We start from the raw sequence: 12,936 nt of genomic DNA on the forward strand, positions 1-12,936 counted from the left end.
TCATTAAGGATTATAGCTGGGTTGAGCGTGTGTTAGTGGAGTAAGCTATAGCTTGAACGATTCTCTGTTGTGGCTTTTGTGTGCTCAGGCTGCTTTACGTTTTACTGGAGTCACTGCGGTTTTAATGAGTGAAGTCAGCTGTGTGTGCTGTTATCCTCAACGTGGCATGCATGCATATGTGCTTATTATGCTTTCACTGAATTACATCACTTCTTTAACAGTTTTCCAACTCTGTGTGTCGGTGTCAGTAGTATGTGTGTACAGGAATAAGAGAAATAAAATTATTCAGTAGGAAGTTTCAGGTTAGAGAAAAGGAGGTTTTAGTGTATACTGTTCATCTGGTATGATTACCGTAATTTCCGGACTATTAAGCGCACCCAAATATAAGCCACACCCACTGAATTTGACAAATATTTTTATTTTGAACATAAATAAGCCGCACCTGTCTATAAGGCGCACTGAACCTAATGACACTGAAACTAATGAAACTAATGAAATTACACTGAAACGAATTAACTTTACACAGGCTTTAATGAAAGACAGTGTCTGTTACACGGCTTGTATCTAAACAGAAGCCTACCAAGAAAGTCATTTAAAAGTCGTTTAAAAATCACCATCGTGAAGCTTTTCTCCCGATGCCGTGCAGCTCAGAACACAGGTGCAGTGAGTTTTTTTCATGCCCGGTTGTTTTCAGCGTGACGAATGATTCTCCTTTCCTGTTGACAGTCCGAGTGAGCAGCAGGTCAAACATCAGAGGAACCTCATCCATATTTATGATGTGGTGCGGCCCGATTCAGTGGGAGCGCACCCGATTTAATATAAAGAGTTTCATTAGTTCACCTGAACCCGTTCTGCAATTTCGTTGGTCTAATGTTATGGGGCTCAGTTTTTTGGCTTGAAGCTTGTGAAAACGGGAAAAATCCAGGAAAAATCCATCAATTAGCCGCTTCATTGTTTAAGCCGCGGGGTTCAAAGCGGGGGAAAAAAGTAGCGGCGTATAGTCCAGAAAATACGGTATATAATATATTGTGTGTAAAAGTAAATTGTGTACCGTATATGTATATAATAAAAATAATTTTTATAATAATCATTATAATAATAGTGAGTTCCTGTACTTCGATAATTGGGTAGGAAGTACATTTGGAAAATGGTAGCTCAGTGGTAAAGACGTCAAATCCCACTGCTGCAAATGCTTCAACAGCTCAGTTATAAACAAGATCATTGAAAGTGGCTCTGGAGAGTACCTGCCCAAATGTAATATAGTCTACAATTTAGTGTTAATGTATTTTGATTTGACTTTATTTTTTATTTTTTTTATTGTGCTGAAGTTCCAGAATAAAGAATTCTGTATGAAAGCAATATAGTGGGTTTTTTTTTTTTGCCCTAATGGATTTGTTTTGCTTAATGGAAAAGATGTGTAAAAAAATAAATAAAGTTAATCAGTGTTTATACAATTCAATTCAATTATAGAAATAAAAAGATTACGGATATAACTTTGAACATCATAAATTCAGGGCTGGTGGTAGCAGTGTTTAAGTCATTGGACTTAACCCTCAACTGCTCAGTTGTAAGTCACTCTGGATAAGTGCGTCTGCCAAATGCCGTAAAATGGAAAGAAAAAAAAGTCCCTAAAGATTTAGCCCTAATGAGAGAGTGGCGAAAGTGGCAAGGAAAAACAGCTTTACAGAATTTAACAATGTGTATTTATCTCTTATGAGCAGCCATGGCAACTGTGTGAAGAAAAAACTCCCTTAAATATTATTAGGAAGAAACCTTGAGAGGAACCAGACTCAAAAGAGGAACCCATCCTCATTTGGGTGACATCAAGAGTGTGAATATAGTCTTTAAACAATACAGAACACTGGAGAGTGAGAACTAACATGAGCACTGGAATGTAAGATTATGAGTAATGTCCTTTCTACAGTCTTATACAGTCATTTGTGGTTATAGAACCAGGAGCTACTGAGCAGCTTCTCCATACCAGAGCCTTTAAACACTCAAAGAGGTCCAATGTTCAAACTCCACATGAAGTGGGATCCAAATGGCGCTGGTACGCCTCTAGATGGTTCAGGATGTTTGTGGGCATCTACTTCTTTAAAGGTCCGCAATCTTAATGAGGTGGGACATGACTGAGGCTGGCGCAACCTCAGGATGCCTCAGGATGGGGAAAGAAAGAGAAGCAGTGGAGAGGAATTAGCGTAGCTGCTGTTCATGATATTAACAAGCACAAGTTGATAATGTGCATGTGATCAAATGTACTGGAGCACAAGGTTGTGATGTGATGTGTGTTATGTGTAGGACTCACTAAAAAGATACGTTTTTAATCTGCACTTAAACTGGAAGAGTGTGTCTGAGCCACGAACACTGTCAGAAAGACTATTCCAAAGTTTAGGAGCTAAATGTGAGAATGCTCTAGCACCTTTACTGGACTTTGCTATTCTGGGACCTACTAGATGTCTGGAGTTTTGAGATCTCAGGGAGCGTGAAGGATTGTAATGTGTTAGAAGACTGGAAAGATACATGTGAGCCAAACAATTTAGTGTTTTGTAAGTACCGTAATTTCCGGACTATAAAGCGGACTATATATAAGCCGCACCCACAGAATTTTACAAATATTTTTATTTTGAACATAAATAAGCCGCACCTGTCTATAAGTGTCTACACTAATATACTTTACAGAGGCTTTAACTAAAGACACGTTACACACGGTGTAACAGTTGAAATATGTTGCGCTTCCTTTAAGAGCAGAGCAGTATTTTGGGAATAGCCTGGCACCGCATTTTTCCGGTATTACTGCATGTTTGCAAGACGAGGATAATGTCCTTATTATTTTTTAATGCTGATTTCTAAGTTTCTTTGACTAACCCTTAATACTGTTGCCAAGAAAAATTAAAAAGCACGGGTTTTGGAAACCTGTCTGTGCTTATATGATTTCTGTTGCAACTGGAGTTAGCGAGCTCTCCCTTCACCCAGACTCAACGCGCTACAACGGCTTGTATCTAAACAGTAGCCGACCAAGAAAGTCATTGTTTACCGTCTTCCTCCTTCCTTTTACAACTATTCCTTTCGGGAGTTTATCTTTTGGCATCGTCGTGCGTTTAAAAAAAAAGTTTTTTCTTCTGATGCCGTGCAGCTCAGATCACAGGTTAGGTGCGTTTTTTCGTTTCCGTTCGGAAATTTTATTGGTCTAATGTTATGGTGCTCAGTTTTTTAGCTTGAAGTTTGTGAAACCGGGAAAAACAGTGGAAAATTCATAAATTAGCCGCTTCGTTGTTAAAGCCGCGGGGTTCAAAACGTGGAAAAAAGTAGCGGCTTATAGTCCGAAAAATACAGTAAGTAGCAGTAGTTTAGGTAGCCAGTGTAGGGATGATAAGATTGGGGTTATATGATCATATTTTCTCGACCTTGTGAGTACTCTGGCTGCTGCATTCTGAACAAACTGTAGCTTGTTTAATAATGATGCAGGACATCCACCTAGTAATGCATTACAATAGTCCAGTCTGTACAGAAGTACACAATTCATAAGGGAACCCATCATCATCACCGTGTATTCATCCATACAGCGCTACTTTATTATAAGTAGACTGCTTGCCTGCTTAAAGAAATGTTTCATTGCTTGTGGTTTTCCTGGCCAGTAATCTTCAGATCATCCTGACATGTTTCTTTACTGGAGAAATTGAGCTGATCAATAGAAATAGTCATTATAAGTATGACCATTTTTATGTCTGACTGCAAAGTAGTTTTGGTCTTTAAATATTTGGACATTCACCCTCGTTTTTATTATAAGTTTACACTTAATGTTATTAAATAATGGATTAAACACTTCTATATTTGTATACAAGGATTTTAGCTTTATTTTGAGGCTATTTGGGTGAATTATGTAGGAATTCCTGCACTTTTTTCATTTGTAGATAAGTCCTTGGACAGTTGTCTGTTTGGATGTTCCAGGACAAGGTGCGTGGTGTTTCTGTATTATTTCATATGCAAGTAAGCTGATTTAATGGTTGATTTTGTGTGTGGATTTTAGTTTTAAAATCTGTTGCTGTTAACTGTCAATATGAAATCCAATTTGCTGTCACTGCCAATGTTGCAAACTGGCTGAAAAATCACAATAAACCTGACAAACTGACTAACCAATAGATAGCAAAAACATGAGCTGTGGAAAAAGACATGAACATTGATCATGTAAAATCGGCTTTACAACAGTCAGCCAGATAAAGCAACTAGAAAGACCTGTACAGTTCAGAGTTAACTGATGAGACAAATATGAACTTATACCAGAGTGTTGAGAAGGGAAGCAGCCACCAGGTCTACAGGTTCCAGGGCTCAGGCTGCCATTAACTGCAAAAGATTTGCAGCCAAGCATTAAAAATGACAGTTTAAATAATTAACTCATTAAATAATACATTAAATGAAATCAAACCGTTCAGCCTTCATTTTTTTGTGTTATTTGCATAGAACCTCTGATACGGTGAACCATGTAAGAATTACAGCACTATATATACAATCCCTATTTTTTGGGGGGACAAAAATGTTTGGACAACTTGAGCACTTAAAACCGGGTCTTTTAACTGGTAACTGATCTGCTTTGAATGCCAATAGGTTTGCAATTTGTACTTTAAGCTCATGTTCATTATTTCATACAGAGTATGAATATTAATTGACCTGGCTGTGTATAAGGTCCACAAGGAACCTGGTGAAAACCCATAATATTTTAACATAGACATGTAGATACATTTCCAGATCTCAATTGAAACCTTTTGGTTTTAAAGTGGTAAAATGCTTTTGAAGCTGTCCCCTGGTGGTCTAGTGGTTAAGATGCAGCGCTCTCACCGCTGCGACCCGCGTTCGATCCCCGGTCAGGGAACCATCCCCAGCCACTCTTAGTGCCGGTCCCAAGCCCGGATAAAATGGGGAGGGTTGCGTTAGGAAGGGCATCCAGCGTAAAACATGTGCCAAATCAAACGTGCGGAGGATCCGCTGTGGCGACCCCTAACGGGAGAAGCTGAAAGAAAGTTTTTTTTTTAAATGCTTTTGAAGCTGCTTGTGTGTTAATAGCATGGTGTTAGTATAGTGAAGGATAACACAGAACAGTGGTAATAATTCTGATGAGTATCCCAAACTGATTAATAAGTAGGAAATCTTTTGAAGGAATGCAGACAGACATGTTGGAAAAGTACATAAAAGGGCCTCTTTGTTTTCCTCGGTTGTGTGTTTTTGGCGATTATATGAATGCTATCCTTTTTTCAGTCCCCCACTGAAACTTGATCACCAACTTTTTTTCCCCACAATGCCCCACATTTACATTTTAGCCAATTGACAGATGCCCCCTAATTAGTAGCAGCCCAACATATTACATTTATGTTGTCTAAATGATAGAACCGTAAGCCTGGATGAGCAGTTTAGGGTTAAGGGCCGTGTGTGCGGCAGTGACATTGACATGATAGTTACATAGTAACGGTGTGGGTAATATAAGGCCCAGTATATCACTAGGGTTTAAAAGCAGTGTGTAAGAAGCAATTCTACTCACATGGTAGATAATAAAACACAGAGCTTTTCCCATCGCTTGTTTAGTCACCACTAATTTCTTCTAACAAAACCTTTTTATTGTCCCGTTCTCTGTCTTTCTCTAACAAGCACATTGTGTTGCCAGGGTCTAAAAAGGAAATCATTTTCCTTCTACAAACCTGTGCACGAGAGAGAATACGTTTCAGCCTACAATACCCTTAGTTTTGGTAAAAAAAAAGTGCACACAATTTAAATGTAAACTATAAATAGCAGCTATCCAAAACTATCTTCTTCCAATTTGGTCATTCTCATTTCTCCAGTTTGTCCTCGTATCACAGCACAGCCACCAACGGGGGAGGATGAAGTCTATCACATGCATCATGGAATATCACAGGGCAGCTGTACACTCTCAGAGTAGTGTCTAACAGCCTCATCCGCACAATTCGCTTGGGTTTTACTGATCAATGTGACAGAGTTAATGCCATGTTTATGTTCATCAACCTGGGCAGAGAGCAGGGCTAATTTAGCTTTCAATGACTCAGGTCCATGCAAGGACATGGCATAGTTGGGATTCACATCTGTGATTCCTTGGCAACAACTCACACGAATGCAAAAATCGTTTGGCCTATTTTTAATGATTAACTGAATTTATTTCCCCGATTCCTTTATTAAATCTTAGGTTCCTTTGTGAACGGACACCTCAATGGGTCAGGAGTAAAATCAGGACTTTTTGTGAGCAGCTGCAAGGCAGAAAGGCCTAGACGCTCGGCTCAGACTGACGGCGAATTCTCAGGAGAAGGACCTGTGAGAAAGAGGTGAGTACGAGCTTTCGATCTGTCATTTCGAATGTTTTTCATCAGCACCACGACAGAACTGGCGAGCCCTCAATTCGAGTACGAGTCTCTGCATTCCATTGCACTGAACACACCACAAACTATTTTACATTCTGGCTACACCAGCTCTACAGGCTTTCATCCTCAGCTGAAGGTTAATGGAAGCCTGAATCGGCATGTGTTATTCGCAGGAGAAAAACGGGGCTGCTCATGCTCTCATGTCTCTAAAACATCCGCTGCTCATTAAGCAGAGCAGCACTGCATAATTGCCTGAGCACTGAGACTTTTGCATTGGGCTCTTAATGCTTAGACTCACCCTCGTTGCCTTTACAGCCAGCTGTTTGATTCTGCGTCATACAAAGGCACTCACTATAAGTAAAATATATATCCGGTGAGATGGTAAAATGCATTCAACAATTTTATTGGTATAAAAATTGAAAACTCTGCAAATATGCAATCCATTGCAATAAAGTGAAAAGAATGTAAGGGGGGTTTTATGCAGATCTGCATTATACACCAGTACTAGTGATCAGTCCTTTTTATACACCAGTACTAGTGATTAGTCCTTTTTATACACCAGTACTAGTGATCAGTCCTTTTTATACACCAGTACTAGTGATTAGTAAATATTTTATAAAGCATTACTGCAGGATTTGTATAAAGCTGAGGTCTAAACCAGGGAGATACCATACATGTTTTGATGAGGTATAACATTCTGTTTTTACATGAAATTGAGAAGACATGATTTGTTCTTATTATAGGTCCAGTGTTTGAGACTGTGGTATCAGTATTTTCTAAATTATCTTTAAAGATGTTGTTTTCTTTTTATGAAAAACACATCCATTCATTATCATCTAATCTGTATTAAAGTGTATTCAATGTACTGTTTAATTGTTTATATTTTGAAAGTTTTCAACACAATTATTAAAGGAAGATTTAAATGACAAATTGAAAGCATAATCCAATTTGTGTTAATATCAGTTATGAAGGTCTCTGTATATTCTAATAAATTACAACATGATCTAATAAATCTTGATCATGATATTTCGAGGGCTGTTCTCACCTTTCACTTTCATGTAAAGTCACAAAAAACATACACTCTAATGTCACTTCATTGGTTTTGACATAAGCTTTTTAAGCAAAGGATTTCTGCACTGCTTATGAACGGTTGAATATTCCACCCTGAAGTACACTGCACTGAGCTAAGTCAAGCGGAAGGAAAGCAGGAAATAAGAGGAAAACTAAATATAACAGGTTTTGGCAGTACAGGGAATATTGCTATGAGAATGTCAAATGAAATGATGAAGCTGTCTTTCTTTGTGTATAAGAATCCAAATAAAATACACATATGTTTTTAAAAAGGCAGCGTAGTCTGATCGGTTCTAACTGAGAAATTTCTTTCCATTACTGCCTCATCTGAAACTGAAACAGATGGATCTCAGCCAGATGAGGATGGGTCCCTTTAGGAGTTTGATTCCTCTCTAGATTTCTTCTTTATGCACCAATACTTTGGAAATCTCTCACCATTGATTGATTAGACAGGCTGAACCTTTTAGTGTTTTAAAATCTGCTTTTAAATCTTACTTTTTCAGGATAGCTTACAAATGTTTTTCTTTTCATTTTTGTGATGTGCCTGTGATAGTTGATTTTACTTACTTAATTTTTTATTACTATTATTTTCAGTAATTGTATTTTTATTTCCAATGTTAATGTTTGAAAAGCTCTCCGAGAAGTAACTTTTAAAGGTGCTTTTAAAGAATATAAAATAAAGTTTATAAAAAATTAAAGATTATTATTATTATATTATTTTTATTATTATCATTCATTTTGTCATTTTTCCTTGTCACAGTTGCCTCTGGATTGCTTATTAGGGATACATTTATGAATTATATCTGGAATTTATATATTTCTATGAAGCTGCCTCGTATCGATGTCTTTATGTTAAAAGCGCGGTACAAATAAACTCAAATTTGTAAATTTGACTTGCCTGTGAGCTGTACAGGTGTCTTTCTTTGAACAGATATACCTCGATTTCATTAAAGTTCTGTGACTGAGATCTTGGGAACGAACTTACACATTCTGTTGCCCTGTGATTACACTACTCTAACTGTCAGTAAGTCTTTAAAGCTAGTGTAAGCAAGAAAACCTGGCCAGGATTGCTGATGGTTTCATAATGTGATTCTAATGAAGTGGGGCTGCAGAAACCTGCTGCTATAATTGTTGCTGCAGAAACCGGCACTGCCAAGTTTAGCATTGTGTTTAGAAACAAACTAATTTTTTTCTGACATTGTGTATTAAAGCATTCATTCATTGCATTTCTCAATTGTAATGTTTTAATTAAATGCATGTGCTTACACAGTTAATTATGGGATTAATGTTAAATATTTACTCTTTTTTTTTATTTTACAACAATTATGTCACGAATGCTAACTCTTTCTTTCGCTCATGTATCATTACCGGCCAGCATAACATACTTGCAATGTGCTATCCTCAGTCTTCTATATATTTATATCCTCCCTCTTCTGCAAATAGACACTCGCAATTTAATAATGTCTCTGTGATTGACAGGGGAGAGAGTTTAATGCATGGCCAGTTTTACTCTCTTACATTTACATGTACATTACATTCACATTATTTTTGCAAACACCCTTATTCCTTGCACAGAGGCCCAGAAGAGGCAACTTGGTATGGCAGGTATTTGACCTTAACTCATGACCTTCAGATCCAAAGTCCAATGCCGTAACCACTAAGCTTACCACCTCCCTCACCTCCTACGCTTTCGGCTCCTGTTATCTCATGCAGATAAGACAAGCACTTTTGTGTTGTGCCACATAGGAGGGTCAAAAACATATAGTCCATGCGTTTGATTCCTGGAAAGCTCACTAGTATGACCAAGGATTTAATATTTGTTTGTTACAAATGGTGATTAATTTGGTAAAATATTGTTTTGCTGGTTACTAAAGATCAATTCCACAATAATTTGAACCTCATCTTGTGCATTATTCTCACTACTTATTCTCCACAGAGCTATTTATAATCACACTCTTTGTACATGACAGATGGGCAATGTTCAAATGCTACTGAATTCCTAGAAAGCACAGATATCACACAGCTCAAATCTAGACTTTGCTCAAAATGCCAGCACATATTTATAGGGACAGACGTACTTGAAACCCAAATTAAACTTGGTATGATCATTGATAAGCAGTACTTAAAAGTTTTTGAAAATAAAAAAACATGATTTGCCTATATAATGTGTATGTATAATTCCAGAGGTGGCAAAAGTACACACATCCTTTACTTAAGTAGAAGTACAGATACTTATGTTTTAAAATACTCTGGTAAAAGTTAAAGTTCTTATTCTACTACTATTTTACTCTAAATGAAGTAAAGAGGTTTGGGCTCTGACTTGTACTTAAGTAAAAAGTGGTTATTACTTCTTCCTGTTTTAGTGTCACTCTGGTAACTGGATCTAAAATCATATTAATATTAGGGCTGACAATCGATTAAATTATTTAATCACAAATTAGTCGCACATTTCTATCTGTTCTAAATGTACCATATATCAATGGTACTAATTACTTCATGTTTTTAATACTCTAAGAAACATGGACATGGAGAATTATGGATGCTTTATGCAAATGTATGTTTATTATTAGTGAAACCCAACTCAACATAGAGCATGAAGACAACAAATTTTTGAAAATGTTTTAAAGTAATTATGGTGGTTTAAATTAACTCATCAGGACACCAAATGGAACCTTTGCTTTGTTTCTTTGCTATCTTGCTATATATATATATATTTATTAATACAAATCAAAAAAATTTTTTTGTTATCTAATAACAAATATATGTGGATGTCCAGGCTGAAGATCCACATATAAAACACAAGCAGAGAAAAGATGATGATGATGATGATCAGGAATGTCTCTGTACTCAGTCATGTTTACATCACTGACTCCCGAAGTACCGAGAGCCCTGTTTACCGAAAGCCTAAATAATCGCATGATTGCCACGAGTTAACTCGTGATTATTCCCACATATTTTTACCTGTTCTAAATGTACCTTAAATTAATACTTTATTACTAATAATCAACATGGGCATGGTCAATTATGAAGACAAAATATTCTTGTAAATGTTTTAAATTTATTATGGGGTTTGAATTTACGTAAATCATCAGGACATAAAATGAAACATTTGCTATGTAACCACACGGGCAGTTTTAATTGCCGGACGTGTGCAGCATGGCGGATTTTGGTGCTCGATTTGAGACTTGGCGCATCAGTAAAACAAATGTTTAGTGATAAAAAAAAATTATATATATATATATATATATATATATATATATATATATATATATATATATATATATATATATATATATATATATATATAATTTTTTTTTTTTCATTAAAGCAATATTAATGCATTACTTTTGACAGCCATATATATATATATATATATATATATATATATATATATATATATATATATATATATATATATATGTATATATATAGAAATATATAATATTAGCATCCTATTCCATTTTCATTCTCTATTTGCTGTTATAATCCACTCTTGGAAAAGATTTTTTCGATAGATTTTGGAATGTGCTTGTGAAGATTTGTGCTCATTCGTGTTAGAAAATTCAGTTACTGATGTAGGTCAGGTGATGAGGTCGGGGTGCCGTCAGCCTTCTAAATCATCCCAAAGGTGTTCATTAAGGTTTAGGTCAGAGCTTTCCAGCAGGCAAATAAAAATCTTTCACTCCAACCCATTCATAGAGCTTGCTTTGTGCACAAGGGCTTTGTCATGCTGGAACAGGTTTGAGTCTCATATTTCTTGTGGGGGGAACAGTTTTGTGCTACCACATGCAAAGACTTACTATACAATTGTGTGCCTCCAGCTTTGTGGTTGGAATTTGGGGTATGAGAAAGCATATTGACGAATCACATACAGAGCCTGTGCAATGTTTGGAAACACCTAGTCTTCTATGGTTTCTGAGAGACATGGGCATGTCCCTTTTTTCTATACAACTAGGTTATTTAATGGTATGACGATTTACTTTGACCAAACAAATCAATAAATGTACGGATGTTCCACTTTATTTTCTTTGAAAAATCCTTCCTTAACATGAATAACAGCTTTATACACTCTTGGCATCCTGACAGTTCATTTCTCCAAACATTCAGCTGAAATACCTTGCCATCAGTATTCCTTTCACTCGGCATAAGTCTCCAACCTTCCCTGCTCTAAAACAACCCCAAACCATTAAGCTTCCACCTCCATGTTTGACTGTGTTTGTGAGGCAGTCTGTTAACATCACCTCTTACATAAGTTTTTTTTCTGTTAGCTCTGTCCAAAGATTTTTCTTCCGGTTATTCACTGTCGAATTCTTTTTTTTTTTTTTTACTTTTACATAGTTTGTTGCATAGAAAGAAAAGGAACATGCGTGCGTCTCAAAAACCATTAAAAACAATGTTTTTTTCCGGAACTTTTCACAGCCACTGTAAGCCTGGAAAAGCCATATATAATATACACAATATTTCACAAAATGTTGAAACACTGATAACAATTTAGAAATCCATCTTTGTGTCCTTTCTTCAGGCCAAGGCTGCAAGCACAGCGAAAATTTGCCCAATCTCAGCCGAGCTCTCCTCACGTCACTCCGGTGAAACTCCTCGAGGCCATACCACCCAGCCCTAGCCTTCCTCTCAGTGATCTCACCAAGTGCAAACCCAAAACAGAGGACTTCCTCACCTTTCTCTGTCTAAGAGGTAAGTCACTATGGACAAGGGAACAAATTAGCCTTAATGAAATAACGATGGCATAAAGAAAACTGCTGCTGCTGTACTTCTATAAACGGCCATTTGCTAACTGCTGGATGATGGCGAATGGATTTCATTGCTGCTCGTTTGTTGACAGTACTGTGAGCTGGCTGCAGTCCCAGATGTGCAGTGAAAAGCTACTGTCGTTTTAGCAGAAACCGCTGAGTGTTGAGCTACGGCTTCTAAATCTGTTTAACCTCAGTCCGCTCCATCTCGAAACCCCAGTAGAGAGTGGTTTATTTTTGTGGCTTATCTGATTATTCGAGCGGTGAAGGTATTGGAACGACATTCTTCTTAGATGCACTCAATTTTTTTGAACATATTGCCTTCTTCTGCAGCTGGTCTAGGGAACTCTGGGTCACATCCGGGTCAATTTGACCTTATTGACATCAAGTTAGAAATGCAGTTGGAATCACATCAGGCGGATTTGACATATTCAGTGATTCCTGAAGATTTTGAATGGAATTTCCCCTCCCTTTAAAATGTTGACCTTGATCCTCCTCAGCCGAGCTCTGACAGCTTCAGCTTCCAAGGCCATAATGCATCAGTAGACTCGTCCGGTAATATTAGAAATAAAGATCCCTCAAGGTTTCTCAGCTGTCTAAACTGGTTCTACTTGGAATAAAGAAAGTAGCTGAAATAGAGTATTAGTAATTGTATTAGTTACAGCTATAATGCAGCGTTTGTCACCTTTTCTTATTCTCCATCGTTCTCCTGCCTCAGCAAATTTTCAGGCAGGAGCAAACACGACGGATGTAAAAGA

At 37.1% G+C, this 12,936-nt stretch overlaps 1 protein-coding gene across 2 annotated transcripts in view; it reads left to right on the top strand.

The window, feature by feature from the left end:
• jarid2a (jumonji and AT-rich interaction domain containing 2a) overlaps nucleotides 1-12,936 on the top strand; it is a 64,526-nt gene that overhangs the window by 14,872 nt on the left and 36,718 nt on the right. For both annotated transcript variants that reach the window (XM_083536115.1, XM_083536116.1), the window contains exons 3-4: nucleotides 6,188-6,323; nucleotides 11,953-12,122. In XM_083536115.1, coding sequence (XP_083392241.1) covers nucleotides 6,188-6,323; nucleotides 11,953-12,122 — 306 coding nt within the window. The remainder of the gene's footprint in view (nucleotides 1-6,187; nucleotides 6,324-11,952; nucleotides 12,123-12,936) is intronic.

The sequence above is a fragment of the Silurus aristotelis genome (assembly GCF_946808225.1).
Source record: "Silurus aristotelis genome assembly, chromosome: 1".
Lineage (NCBI taxonomy): Eukaryota > Metazoa > Chordata > Actinopteri > Siluriformes > Siluridae > Silurus > Silurus aristotelis.